General features: G+C 39.3%; 1 protein-coding gene across 1 annotated transcript; it reads left to right on the top strand.

Annotated features, from left to right (window-relative positions):
- The first annotated feature begins 12,495 nt into the window (after positions 1-12,495).
- LOC124270333 (probable splicing factor, arginine/serine-rich 7) lies at positions 12,496-14,568 on the top strand. The gene is made up of 4 exons (XM_046705380.1): positions 12,496-12,534; positions 12,758-12,894; positions 13,568-13,741; positions 14,382-14,568. Exons 1-4 carry the CDS (start codon positions 12,496-12,498, stop codon positions 14,566-14,568), a joined length of 537 nt encoding a protein of 178 aa, XP_046561336.1.
- Positions 14,569-15,682: the final 1,114 nt, after the last annotated feature.

Raw genomic sequence — 15,682 nt, 5'->3', positions numbered from 1 at the left:
TCTTCCATGTTTCCCACACTAATGATAAAAAGTCCGGAAAAGATGCAAGGCTCAGACTTTGGTAATACCTAAAAGCACAGTTCAGAAGTGATTCTGGCAATCCCAAATACATAATCAATGTAAATATTCAATGTGAACACAAAGATCACAGAATTCTTATACTACCAATGGATTAAACTTGGTGAACATTTGGTGCTTTGATATCACAGACAGACAGACAGACAGAGACAGACAGACAGACAGACAGACAGACAGACAGACAGACAGACAGACAGACAGACGGACAGAGACAGACAGACAGACAGACAGACAGACAGACAGACAGACAGACAGACAGACGCAGCCGACCCCCATCCCCCTTTCCTAAAAAGAAATACAAATGTAAGTTTTGCAAACAGCCTCACCCGGTAGGTAGTTGTGTGTTGTTGTTGAAAAGGATTGAACCCCTTGCTGCTGACTTCCCTCTGTGGAAGTGACAGTACCTCTGGTAGGTCTAGCAACAGTGCCATCTGGTGTGAGTGTTGTAGTGGGTTGTCCCCCCTGCTGCTGACTTCCCTCTGTGGCAGTGATAGTTTCTGTGGTAGGTCTAGCAACAGTGCCATCTGGTGTGAGTGTTGTAGTGGGTTGTCCCCCCTGCTGCTCACTTCCCTCTGTGGCAGTGACAGTTTCTGTGGTAGGTCTAGCAACAGTGCCATCTGGTGTGAGTGTTGTAGTGGGTTGTCCCCCCTGCTGCTGACTTCCCTCTGTGGCAGTGACAGTTTCTGTTGTAGGTCTAGCAACAGTGCCATCTGGTGTGAGTTTTGTGGTGGGTTGTCCCCCCTGCTGCTGACTTCCCTCTGTGGCAGTGACAGTTTCTGTGGTAGGTCTAGCAACAGTGCCATCTGGTGTGAGTTTTGTAGTGGGTTGTCCCCCCTGCTGCTGACTTCCCTCTGTGGCAGTGACAGTTTCTGTGGTAGGTCTAGCAATAGTGCCATCTGGTGTGAGTTTTGTAGTGGGTTGTCCCCCATGCTGTTGTCTTGCCCCTGTGGCAGTGAGAATATCTGTGGGGGATCCAGCCGCAGCGCCACCTGGTGTCAGTGTTGTACTATGTTGTCCCCACTTGCTTCTTTTTCCTCGTCGCCACAGAAGAACCTGTACGGGGGATCCAGCCACAGCGCCACCTGGTGTCAGAGTTGTACCTATGTTGTCCTACTTGATTCTTTCTTTCCCTGGTCACCTCGGAACCACCTGCAGGGGATCCAGCCACAGCGCCACCTGGTGTCAGTGTTGTACTATGTTGTCCTACTTGCTTCTTTCTTTTTCCTCGTCGCCACAGAAGCACCTGCAGGATCCAGTCACAGCACCACCTGGTGTCAGTTTTGTACTATGTTGTCCTACTTGCTTCTTTCTTTTCCTCGTCGCCACAGAAGAACCTGCAGGGGATCCAGCCACAGCGCCACCTGGTGTCAGTGTTGTACTATGTTGTCCCTACTTGCTTCTTTCTTTCACCTGGTCACCTCGGAACCACCTGCAGGGGATCCAGCCACAGCGCCACCTGGTGTCAGTGTTGTACTATGTTGTCCTACTTGCTTCTTTCTTTTCCTCGTCGCCACAGAAGCACCTGCAGGGGATCCAGCCACAGCGCCACCTGGTGTCAGTGTTGTACTATGTTGTCCTACTTGCTTCTTTCTTTTCCTGGTCGCCACAGAAGAACCTGCAGGGGATCCAGCCACAGCGCCACCTGGTGTCAGTGTTGTACTATGTTGTTTGCCCTGCTTCTTTCTTTTCCTGGTCACCACAGAAGAACCTGCAGGGGATTCAGCCACAGCGCCACCTGGTGTCAGTGTTGTACTATGTTGTTCCCCCTGCTTCTTTCTTTTCCTGGTCACCACAGAAGAACCTGCAGGGGATCCAGCCACAGCGCCACCTGGTGTCAGTGTTGTACTATGTTGTCCTACTTGCTTCTTTCTTTCCCTGGTCACCACAGAAGAACCTGCAGGGGAACCAGCCACAGCGCCACCTGGTGTCAGTGTTGTACTCTGTTGTTCACCCTGCTTCTTTCTTTCCCTGGTCGCCACAGAAGAACCTGCAGGGGATCCAGCCACAGTGCCACCTGGTGTCAGTGTTGTACTATGTTGTTCCCACCCTGCTTCTTTCTTTCCCCTGGTCACCGCCACAGAAGCACCTGCAGGATCCAGCCACAGCGCCACCTGGTGTCAGTGTTGTACTATGTTGTTCTACTTGCTTCTTTCTTTTCCTGGTCGCCACAGAAGAACCTGCAGGGGATCCAGCCACAGCGCCACCTGGTGCCAGTGTTGTACTATGTTGTTTGCCTGGCTGTTGTCTTCCCCTGGTTTGTAATAAAAGCATCTGTGGAGGATCCAGAAACAGTGCCATCTCGTGGCAGCTTGTTGTCAGTTTCCATGCTTCCAAAACATCATAGGTTGTTCCATATACAGCATTTAAGGTCCCAAGAAACATGTTGCCATCATACCAATCAGTTATTTTGACCTGCAATCCAGTTTTCTGAAATAGTATACACAAACCATATTTTTAGAATACTGATTAGTATCGAATTTTCATTTCAATAGTTTAGAGTGAGTGAGTAGTGGTGGTGGTGGTGGTGGTAGTAGTAAGCGGGGTGGTGAGTGAGTGAGTGTTCCAAATAGTCATAATTATTGATGACTCAAGTAATACTTCTTCAGCATGAACAAAGTGAACCATTGGCCATGTAGTATGTAGTAGTAGCAGCATCAGCAGTGGTAGCAGTAGTGTGTACGTGCATGCATGCATGCGTGGATGTTTTCTAAAAAGTCCAGTAATTGTTGATACCCTGGAAAATTCAAGAGGCTACTTCGGGATCTCTGGCTTGTGACAGCCCACGAAACCAAGGTACTATGCTACATTCAATACCTTCAAGGAAATGGAACAATGTGTGACAACATAACAATAATGGAATCGAGTCAGAGATCTCAAGTAGAGTGTCATGTTTTCACTGCTGTTGTCATACGTAATTTGTCTCAACCGGCCAAGGACTGCACAATGGCTGCATACCCTGGGACTCAGTGTGCGGCTGAGGGCTAACATTGAATATAGTATGACGATATGTGTATTATCCTGAAAATTGAGTTGTCCTGTATGTCATCTATCAACAAAGATATCGGTTTCATCTAAACAGTGTAGATTGTCAAACAGAATCAAATATTGTTTTTATATTTTTATTTTTTTTTTACAGTTGCACATGGGCTCCAACATGCAGGTCAGATGGCTACCTCCGTAGAGAGGTTATACAGAGCATGTAGCAATGGCAATACAAAATAAATCAGTCGTTGAACAGGTTGTGACATGCCGACCAGAATTTGTAAAAAATCGTCGATTTTGGAGCATAACATAGCTGCATATTTGGTTAAATTGTAATATGTGGGTAAGCCTTTTCAACATAAACTGAAATGTTGGCATATTTCCGGATGTTTTACGATTAAAAAATAATACTTTTGAATAGGATGAGGATCACATTAATTGGGTCGTTATGTTTACGACGGAATCCAAGAAGAATTTGTTGTCTTGTGAAATTCAAATTTAAATCATTTATCGAGTTTCTACCATCCAGGGTAACCTTGCTACAATCATCAAGAGGTGGGGTGTTGTTTCTATAGAATTTGAGTAATAGCAAGATTGGTTATGGTCAATATATTTCATTCTAAAAAGTCTACCATTCGTTGGCAAAATATGATGAAACAGTTTGTATTGAAACCATTGAAGATCTGTATCTTTTGTACAACGAAAGGGAATATGGCTATAGTTGTGCGAAGTATCTATATCAATTGCAATTTCATTTCCTAATATAATATTCCATTTCATACAGTGTTGATTGCGATTTGTTTTTGTTTCCAATAAAGCCCTGTAATAAACTTGACAACCAGTTTTTGTCTTGTCAGAAGGTTGAAGATAAATGGTTGTATTGGGTTAACTTTTGTGTTGATGTTTTCTAAATTGATGTGTTTGCTTTTAAAGAAGGTTTAACTGCGCTAATGGCTCCGCAATAATCTAGAAAATTAGTTTTTAGATTATATGTGGTTCTAAATTTTTCATATGATAGAAATTTGCAAGCGTCATTAAGAAGGTCGTTTATAAAAGTATACATTTTTCCTTCCAGTTTGTATAAAAAAATGTTCTCGGTAGAATTTCTTGCGAACCAATGGAGTGAGAACGTTTCTTAGATTTGGACAATTATATTCAAACATACTTGCAGATCGAAGTTTAGGTACATTTTCTGCAAGTTAGTTTGCTGCCTGTACTTTATGTAGAAACGTCTTATAACCGACACTTTTGAGCCTGCATCACCTTCCTTTATATTCGGTGCGTTCAGACCGCCATCTTTAATATTACATACAAGTTGATCACGTTTAACTTTATCAGGTTTGTTTCTCCATATGAATTTGAAACATTTTCGTTGAAAGTCATCTATTACTTTGTACGGAGGATTTGGGATGGACGCGAAGAGATGATTTAGTTTTAGAATGATTTTAACGATTTAAGTACAGTATTTCTACCCAAAGGAGTGAGATTTCCTTTAGACCAAATTAACATGTGGGTTTCGCAGTGTTTCAATTTATCTTTATAGTTAAGATCAACCATTTCATCAAGATCTAAATCAAATTTTATTCCGAGTAATTCAAAACTACTTTGTTCCGAATTTAGATTGAAATTCAACAGAGCTTTATTCTTGAGCGCGTTTTAGTGCCAATCCATAAAATTCTAGTTTTGTCTATATTTACTTTCAATCCTGAGAAACGGGCAAAACACGTTTAAACCTGAAGCACTGCTTGCAGACAGCGTTCAGATCCATCTAAAGAGCAGGTAGTATCATCGGCAAACTGATTGAGTAAGTATTCAACATTGTTTACATGTATTCCTCTTATTTCTGCATTATTTCGTATCATTATTGCTAAAATTTCAACACAAAGTATGAAGAGATATGGTAAAAGTGGATCTTCTTGACAACAGCCTCTATAGATGTTAAAGTTTGAAGAACCAAAACCATTAACGAGTACACTTGAAGTTATATTTTAATAAAATGTACGTACCCCACTTTGGATGGAATCTCCAAAATTGAACGAAGTGAGTGTCTTTTCGATGAATGACCAGTCTACTGTATCAAATGCTTTTCAAAATCTACAAAGTAAACTCCAGGAATCTGGTATGCATCGGTGTAATCAATCAAATCTGGGAATTTGCCTAATTATATCACCTATGTATCTTCCAAACATGAAACCCTTTTGATCTTCACTTATCAAAGTGTCAAGAACAGACTTGATTCGTTTTGAGATAGCCATAGAGGCAACTTTATAAAATACTGACAGTAGTGATATCGGGCGCTAGTTTTTAATGTATTGTTTAGGCTTATCTCCTTAGGAATACAGGTGATAAGTCCTTGCTTTTGGGTAACTGATAGTTCTCCATTTCTGTATCCATAGTTTAAAGAATGTAGAAGGTATTCTCCTAAATCATTCCAGAAGAACTTAAGGAATTCTGCAGTAAAGCCATCTGCGCCTGGACTTTTATCATTCTTAAGACATTTAAGAGCAGTTAGGATTTCATCTTTGCTAAGTTCACCTTCGAGGCTGTATGATACGCTGTGACTCAGTTTCGAAATTTTACAGTTAGTCAATAGGTCGTCAAGATTTATATTAGAAACGTTATGATTACTATAAAAATCTTTTGATAGAACATTTGTACTTCATTATGGATATCATCTTGGGTGGTTAGAATTTTTCTATTCGCATCTTCAGTTCTTGAAAATGATTTTTAAGAAAGTTCCTACATTCTAAATTTAAAGAAAGAAGTTGGTTTCCTCCTTTTCGAACCATGTAGCTTTGGACCTAGAATTGACCCTTGAGTTTTGGTTTCGTATATTTCTTCGAGTTCCTGCTGTAATTCTTTAATTTCAGAAATCAGATCTGCCTTTATTGTGGCATCGTTTGATTCATCTAGCGTAACTTCTGTTTCATTGAGTGTATCTGTAAGTTGTGTTTCTTTCTTAATTCTTTCCTTTTTCAGAAATGAAGAGTACTTTATGGTTTCACCTCTTATCATCAGTAAAATAGTTTCAAAAAGAAGCTGGTCGTTTATACTATATTAGTTTGTCCCAACTTTGTACTGCTGAACTTTTGGGAAGTAATGACATTAATTTTCATTACATATGATTGGTCCTTAAATAAAGAATTGTTAAATTTCCGAAACCCTTTTCCACGTGATAGGTCTGACAGTCATGTCATTGATATCGCCGAGGGGTCTGATTTGAAACCGGGTTCAATTACTGATTCTGTGACTGATGGTAACATATTATGGGATACAAGAAAATAGTCCAGGTACGCTTGTTTCAACTTGGGTCGGCTGTTGCCATGTGTATCGCCGGTCAAACGGATTTCTTTGTCGCCAAGGGTCACGAAAGTCTAGTTCATCTTTAAGTTTCAAAATCTGTTCTCTAGCGTTAGGGTTGTTCAGGTTTTTATAATTATACGTATCAACAGCAAAATCTTGTACCACATTCCAGTCACCACATATGATTACATGGTCGCTATGAACAGTTTTGATATTTTGCGTAAGGGTTTCATAGAATTGGGTGTTGTCGTTATTCTCTTAAGAGAACTGAAAAAACAGTTCTTATTTCCCCATTCTTCCTTAATAGTGTTCTCCATTTTTTCAGTGAAATGCACATCTTGTACATAGAAAGATGACCTTTAACGTTTTCAAAATGCAAATACATCTTTGCGTTTCAAATTATCATTTATACCTCTACAGTTCAGAGAGATAATCTTTAGTTTGTCAATCATTGTGAAAAATACCGAAGGTGGTAACCATTTTGGATCGAAGCAAGGTGTCAAAGTGATATTTATAAACAATAGCTATATAAAGTGTTGATGGAGCATAGTTGGAGCACGATAAGAAAACTTTGGTATTCAAAATAGTAAACATGGTAACAATAAAACAAATGAGCGCATAAAATATCATCCTATGGGTTCAACCGCCCCTAACCCTCGGGTACTAGTAGTCAAATCATAAAGGTTGTTTGTAATGAATACAATTATGATGATAGAAGGAAGAGTACAGTATGTTTTTATTTCAGGGATGAGCCGGTATCTATTTGTCACTTAGTTGGACAAATGAGTCAATGCAGGTTCTTTTATACAACAATCAGCAATATGTCTATTATTTACCTTGTAAAATGTGAAGATGTCTCTGTCCTCCCTGGTAACAAGGAAGTAAATCCTACTTTCTGTATTGAGAATACAGAAGTTGTCATCCATAAATAGCTTGCTTTTAGGATGGCTACTTGTCTAATAAGTCAGGTGAGGAGACACTAGTATTTAAATGGAAATACATTTCTAATTATAGATACAACAGCAAAGCATAACGCCTTGTATGGTCAGTAAGGTCTATGGGATAGACATGTACCATATTTGCTATATATATACAATAGTGAGTAAATGAAGATGGTTTCATGTAACAATCAGCATTATTTGTATTATTTACCTTGTAAAATGTGAAGAACATATGTAGTGCAAATGTCTGTCCTGTCCCAGGATACAAGGAAGTAAATCTTACTTTCTGTATTGAGCTACAAGGGGAAGTAACTTGTACAGCAACAATATCTGCACAATCTTAGATAAGCCACACATCTGCAGCCAAGTGACACGCTTCAAGCCTTAAATCTGGTGAGTATGTTTTATTATCCCCAACCGCGCGTTTAGCGCGCGAAGCAGGGGATAAAGTATTAGGTTCCGTCCGTCCGTACGAATTGGAATATCTTAAGATCCGTTACCTAGATTCTTTTCATATTTGGTACCTAGGTTCACCTTAACACCTTAGTGACAATGCTTGTTTTAAACTATTTCTCTTCTGTTGGCTTGAATGGGTTGATATTTTCATTGTGCTCAAAAGTTATAGTCCCGGATGATGTTATGTTTTCAATGATCTATCATTGACATTCAAGACATGAACAAAGGTTTTGTAGTAATTATTCTTAATGTCCCAGATTATAGTAACTGTAAGAAACCCTTCTATAGTGGTTATGTCATTAAATGTACATTCACATATCACCAATTGAAATCAAATATATATGGCAATCTTCTAAATCAACCATGTTTCAAAATGCCAACAGTTTACAGATATTTACCAACTCTGCTATAAACATCAGTGAGTGAATGAAGGTGGTTTTATACAACAATCAGCAATATTTGTATTATTTACTTTGTAAAATGTGAAGAACGTACAGAGGGATGTCTCTGTCCTGCCAGGTAACAAGGAAGTAAATCCTACTTTCTGTATGGAGCTACAAGGGGAAGTAACTTGTACAGCAACAAAATCTGTATAATCTAAGATACTATTAAGTCACACATCTGCAGCCAAGTGACGCTGTTCAAGCCTCAAGTCTGGTAACTATGGTTAATTATAAGAGCACTTCTTCTATTGGCTTGAATGGGCTGGTATCTATACACATATTGTACTCAAAACCATTGCCCCGGATGATGTTACATTTTCAATGTTATATCATGGGCATAAGACATGATCATGAGTTGTGTAGTAATATAAAAGCTTAATATCGTAGACTATAGTAACTGTTAGAAAACCTTCTATAGTAGTTATTCATTAAATGTACATTAACATATCATCTAATAAATCAAACATCATTGCATTATCTCTTAAATCACCCATATTTCAAAATGCCAACTGTTCACAGAACGTCATCATCGGTATTCAGTTCCTGAGAAATAATATCGCATCAAATTTTACCACATGACAAAATGTGGTTATGTTGGTTTGGGTACCCCCTCTATAGGTGATCTTACTGCTCCACTTAATGCACAATGTTAACTTAAATGCCATGTCAGCTGTGACTTACTTTGGGGTGTCTAAATACCAGTGGTCACATATCTTAATCCCAATAATTCAACTATATATAATTATAATCCGATACATCTTAATTGGTGGTATTCAAGTCTATTCAACACCCTTAGCTCAGCTGGGTCAGCCAGTGGACGGACTTATGGAAGCTAAATGAGAGGGCTGTGTTAGGCAATGATGAGAAACCCTTACAGTATAGATACTTATCCCATTGTTAAGCATGAGTGCCAACACTATAATAGAATAGAATAAAGAACTTGTCATAATTAAGAAATACAGTTCGCTCTACAACCATGTCTAGTGTAATAAAGCACACTTTCGCCCTGAACTATTATAGTTAAATTACGAGCATGCTTGCGTCCGAGTGCTTTAACGTTATAATAGTTCAGGGCGAAAGTGTCTTTATTACTCCTATACATGGTGGTAAAGCGAACTGGATTTCTTTCTAAGATGCCTTAAATTTAATGCTTTCTTAGGATAATTACGATTAATTTAAGGCAGAAAACAAACGACGATGTCGGTGCCACCTCAAAATGTGGTTATGCTGGTTTGGGTGCCCCCCTCAAAATGTGCTTATGCTGGTTTGGGTGCCCCTCAAAAATGTGCTTATGCTGCTTTGGGTGCCCCATCAAAATGTGCTTATGCTGGTTTGGGAGCCCCACAAAATGTGACCTTACTGCTCCCTCTGTTCACCTTCAGGAAGGAGCAATAAAGAATTTGTTCATCCATATACTGTTATCCTTCCTTACTGCCTCTCAAAGAAAGTAATGCACATTGTTAGCCTAAATATCATATTATCGGTGACTTGATTTGGGGTGTCTAAACACCAGTGGTCATATATCTTAATCCTAATGATTCAACCATATATCATTATAATCCTAAAAAGATGGTCGGCAGTGTTAGACAGTATAAGGAAACAAGTTGTCATTAATAAATATCTTGTCTTTTAGCGGCATTTAGAAGTTGTTATAGATTACCAAGATATTTTTATGGATTAATCTTCGTTAATCTTTTACACACAACGTTTCGGGACCATTGCAATTGGGGAAACACTACGTTTTAAATGGAAATACATTTCTAATCTGATACTTCCTCAGTCATAATGGTCAGTGGTGTATGGGATAGATATGTAGCATATTTGCTATATACAATGAGTGAATGAAGATGGTTCATGCAACAATCAGCATTATTTGTATTATTGACCTTGTCAATTGTGAAGAACGTTCAGAACAAATGTCCAGGGAAGTAACTTGTGCAGCAACAAGATATGTATAGGTTTAGATGAGTCATACACCCGCAGCCCAGTGACACGGTTCAAGCCTCAAGTCAGGTTACTATGTTTGATTATAAAATATGTTTTTTTCTGTTGGCTTGAATGGGCTGGTATCTTCATTGTATTCAAAATCATTGTCCCGGATGAGGATATGTTTCAATTATATATCACAACAATTAGACATGAACATAAGTTTTGTAGTAATAATGCTTATTGTCTAAGAATATAGTAACTGTAGAGAAACCCCTTTATAGTAGTTATTCATTAAAGGTACATTAACATATCATTGCAATCTTCTAAATCACTCATATTTACAAAATGCCGTCGTTTTACAGATTGTCATCATCGGTTTTCAGAATCAGTAATAATTAAGTTTCATATTATACCACATGACAAAATGTGGCTATGTTGGTTTAGGTATCCTCCTCTATAGGTGACCCTTACTGCTCCATTAATGCATGATCTTAACCGAAATGCCATGTTAGCTGTGACGTCATTTGGGGTCTCTAAGTACCAGTGGTCATATATATTAATCCCAATAATTCGCTATACATGTATATAATTATAATCCTAAAATAACATGGTCCACACATCTTAATTAGTGGTATTCAATAAGTATATTCCGCATCCATAAATATTTTGCTTTTAGGATGACTACTTGTCTAAGAAGTCAGGTGTCTGACAAATGGGGAGACACTAGTATTTAAATGCAAATACATTATCAGATACAACAGCAAAGCATAACGCCCTGTATGGTCAGTGGTCTTTGGGATAAATATGTACCATATTTGCTATATACTATAGTGAGTGAATGAAGGTGGGTTCATGCAACAATCAGCATTATTTGTATCATTTACCTTCTAAAATATGAGGAACATATGTAGTGCAGATGTCTGTCCTGTCCTGAGTTAACAAGGAAGTAAATCCTACTTTCTGTATTGAGCTACAAGGGGAAGTAACTTGTGCAGCAACAAAATCTGTACGATCTCAGAGGATTAATTATAAAATATTTCTCTTCTGTTAGCTTGAATGGGCTGGTTATTTTCATTGTACTCAAAGGAGACATTGTCCCAGATGATGTTATATTTTCAATGTTATATCATGGGCATTAGACATGAACAAAAGGTTTGTACTAATAATTCTTCATGTCTCAGATTATAGTAACTGTTATAAACCCTTTTATAGTGTTTTGTACATTACTTAACATATCACCTATTGAAATAAAATAGCATTGCAATCTTCTAAATCACCCATATTTCAAAATGCCATCTTTTTTACAGATTATGTCCTCATTGGTTTTCAGATATTTTCCAACTTTGCTATAAACATCAGTGAGTGAATGAAAGTGGTTTCATTCAACAATCAGCAATGTGTGTATTATTTACCTTGTAAAATGTGAAGAACGTGCAAAGGGATGTATCTGTCCTGCCAGGTAACAAGGAAGTAAATCCTACTGTCTGTATTGAGCTACAAGGGGGAGTAACTTGTACAGCAACAACTGATTTCTAGGGTTTCAAATCAGTCTCACACCTGCAGTCAAGTGAGGCAGTTCAAGCCTCAAGTTTAGATTTTAGAGAATTCCGGAATTATTTTTAAACAAACTGTTTAAGGTGAATGTTATTTATCAATCAGTGAAGCATATGCCTATAAATGGCTCTCTGCAAGGCATGCATATGCTTGTTGTAAGGGGCGACAAACGGGATCAGGTGGTCAAGCTTGCTGACTTGGTTGATGCTTGTTGTAAGGGGCGACAAACGGGATCAGGTGGTCAAGCTTGCTGACTTGGTTGATGCTTGTTGTAAAGGGCGACAAACGGGATCAGGTGGTCAAGCTTGCTGACTTGGTTGATGCTTGTTGTAAGGGGCGACAAACGGGATCAGGTGGTCAAGCTTGCTGACTTGGTTGATGCTTGTTGTAAGGGCGACTAACGGGATCAGGTGGTCAAGCTTGCTGAATCGGTTGATGTTTGTTGTTAAGGGCGACAAACGGGATCAGGTGGTCAAGCTTGCTGACTTGGTTGATGCTTGTTGTAAGGGCGACAAACGGGATCAGGTGGTCAAGCTTGCTGACTTGGTTGATGTTTGTTGTAAGGGGCGACTAACGGGATCAGGTGGTCAGGCTCGCTGACTTGATTGACACATGTCGCCGTATCCCAATTGCTTAGATCGATCCATGCTCATGATGTTGATGTTGTCTGCTTCAGACTCAATTATTTACAGACCGCCGCTGTACAGCTGGAATATTGCTGAGTGCGGCGTGAAACTAAACTCACTCGCTTACTTTATCACTACAGTAGTTGTGTGCAACTATATTTCTGTTGTGGGTGTTTAGTAAGCATGTGTCAGTTCAGCACATCCTCAGTTGTGTACAACTGCGTATAGGTGAGCTACTGTACTCTGGTATTCAGGATTAACATACTATCTTCCTGCCAACTCCATCTGTTTTTTTCAAAGAGAACATTGAAGAACATTGAAATGTTCTCATTCGACTAATGGTTTATGACTTTAAAATCTGAAAACTGACTGAAAAGACCTGTTTTACATTCCCATTCCCTGATTTTTAAATGAGAAATAAAGTTATTTTGCTATTTCTTGCCAGGGATATGATGAGTGCTACCGCTGCCACCGTCCAGGACACTGGGCCCGAGATTGTCCTGATGACCGGTCCTTCGGACCACGGAGGTCAAGTAGAAGCAGTCGATACAGGTCACCATCACCAAGGAGGAGAAGGGGGAGGTAACTCCAGACATTGTCTGTTGTTTTATGTCATTGACAATGCAGTGATAGAGCCATGATATTCAAGTTGGAATATGCATAGTGTCTTATGTTTATTGATGGTTCGATGTAAACATATTTTATGTATTACACGTAATAAATGCCACTGGAATAATTTATTCAAATTTTGTTTTACTGAAGGATTAATGTTGGAAGCTCATACTAAATATTTTTTGGTTATCTTATTATAAAAAATCAGTTGAAAAGCTTGAAAACAATTAAAATTAAAGGGCTGCTGGTTAAGAAAAAACAAATTCTGCAATTTTCTTCATATCCGCTAGTTAAATTTTGTTGATATCTCTCTATGATAGCGGAATCCCAGAATTCATCTGTGACAGGATTGGGCTGGTACCAGTGTCCTTGTTTTTGTGTTGGTAAGCCATGGGGATGAGGCCCAAATATCCTCATTGTGTAGAGTATGCTGTGGGTGTAATTTTTTTTTTTTTATACCAGTAGTTTTGTAGCTGGAGTCTGAGCTGGTAGGACTCTCGTTGTGTCACTTATCACTGTTATACTACTACTAGTAGTGCTAAGAATCCCCTTTTAAGATGCAGGAAAGAATTAGTTTTCCACCACCCATGCTTGTCGGTGACTTACTGTTGGGTTGAACTGACTCAAGTATTTCTCCTCCAAGCTACCGATCCAGATCTAGATCCCGATCTCGAAGAAGTCGGAGTCGAGAGAGGAAGAAGAGGAGTCGAAATCGCAGCCGAAGCCGTGACAGACGCAGTAGTCGCCACAGCAGCAGAAGCAGAAGTCGTAGCAGGGACAAGAAGAGGAGAGCATCACGGAGTCGTTCTCGAAGCAGGTGAGGAATCTTCCTTTCTGTATGTTCATCACAAGAACTCTGTATCATACAGGGGCAGTGGGGTAGCCTAGTGATTAAGGCGTTCACTCGTCATTCCGAAGACCCGGGTTCGATTCCCCACATGGGCACAATGTGTGATGCCCATTTCTGGTGTCCCCGAAATTGTCACGTGACCACACCGATAGAAACATGGCGCTCAAATGACACGTAAGTTTGACAATATGTGTTTGACGTGTGAAAACGCGACTTAGACAGCTTTTAAAATTTCAACATATGTTGTCATATTTTAGTTTGCCGTGTGAAGGCCGCTTAACAGTGTCTGTTTTTCAAACCACATACATATTTGTTTTCTATTTTACACCATGGGATAGGAAATGTAATATTCTGCACCTCAATGTAATTATTACAGCCGTATGTAGATCCAGTATCTTTGTAAAGATGTATGTTAAAAACACCCTCAGCATCCAGGGGTTGATGGTCACGTTCAGCATAAAGTAGTCTTGGGTTGTCGAAGTAGCATAGATTGTCAGGAAGGTCTTGTCTTGTGTGGATCTGTCAGTTTGACTGTAGTTTCCACTATTTGGACAAAGACAAGGTAATGCTGACAGCATGATTAGGTATGGTCCATTTCTGTTTCCAGGTCTGAAATAAAATCAGTCGGTAAGTCTAAAAGTCGCTCTAAATCCCGAAGTCGTTCAAAAAGTAAATCTGTGGAACAAACAAATGGTGAGCAAGATGATCGGGGTGTTTCCGATGCCTCTAGAGCCTCATCCCCTGCAAGAAGCGAAAAAGAAAGGAGTGGTTTTCCAAGTCCTGCTGATGATTGAGTATCCCCAAGTCCATGCCCTGCATTGTCCCAACACTTCCGCTGTGAGGGGAACCGACATCCTTGAAGGAAGTAGAGATTTTCTACAAGTCATGACAGTCAGCATGAGTTATTTGTATTTCTTTTGACATGATGCCATCCATTTCCAAACCTTTCTATTTGTTTTACCATACAATGTATTTTTGCATCAAAGATAACTGGAAAATATCATGTGTTAATTCTTTGCCCTTGATGTACTAGAAATTGTGAAAACATTTATCACCAGAAAACAGCATTAATCCCAACAAAACAGGATTTTATTAAGGTGCTGTTTGAATTAATGTTGTTTTCATGTTGTGTTGCTTGTGGAATTCACAAAGGCCGTTTTTGACAGTGAAGGCACACAGTGGTTAGTTGTAAGCCCAGGGCAGATAAGATCTAGTTTGCATGTTGAACATGATAGAATGAGTAGACAATATTACGTTTTATCCTATTTATGATTGTGTATAGCGTAATAAGAGAGCCATTGATCTGTGGGGTTGTTTTGTTGTGAGGGTGTTCTTTTGGAGGGATTGGGGTGGGGGGTGTTAGCTACTTTGATATCAAGTGTAATTAGTCCTTCTATTGAACAAACAAATATCAACACTTCACTGTGAACATCTCTGAAAAATGTGGATTGTTGAAGAAGGAACAATCCAATCTATCTGTATCCACCCATGATGGCAGTTTAGCGCCAAAATAGAAAATAATATTCTTGTTAATTTGGCAATGAATACCTCCTACGTATCTTAAGAAAGACGTTTCACCTTGTTGAAACTCTGAAAACATCCTAGGATTTCCAAGTTAGTGCCCCTCACACTGTTTCCAGCTTGATGTGTTCAGATATCAAGTTTGTCAACCTTGTTTTGTCTGCGTCACATCTGCTCATCAGTTTCAACAAAGTGTTCAGCATCTGTACCGGGTGCCTTTCTGGATCCGTTGAGACATCCACTCAGTGAAGTACTGTTCAAGGTAGCATTAAATCCATTTCCATGGTGTCCTATTACATAGACTGATGCCTGTGATATCAATCACAGGATTGTCTGGTCCAGATTCTATTATGTACAGACGGCCTTCATATGGCAGGAATATTGCTG

This window comes from Haliotis rubra, unplaced genomic scaffold, assembly GCF_003918875.1.
Source record: "Haliotis rubra isolate DU_JTF1 unplaced genomic scaffold, ASM391887v1 Scf151, whole genome shotgun sequence".
NCBI classification, from domain to species: domain Eukaryota; kingdom Metazoa; phylum Mollusca; class Gastropoda; order Lepetellida; family Haliotidae; genus Haliotis; species Haliotis rubra.
This window is presented reverse-complemented; position numbering and strand designations above follow the sequence as displayed.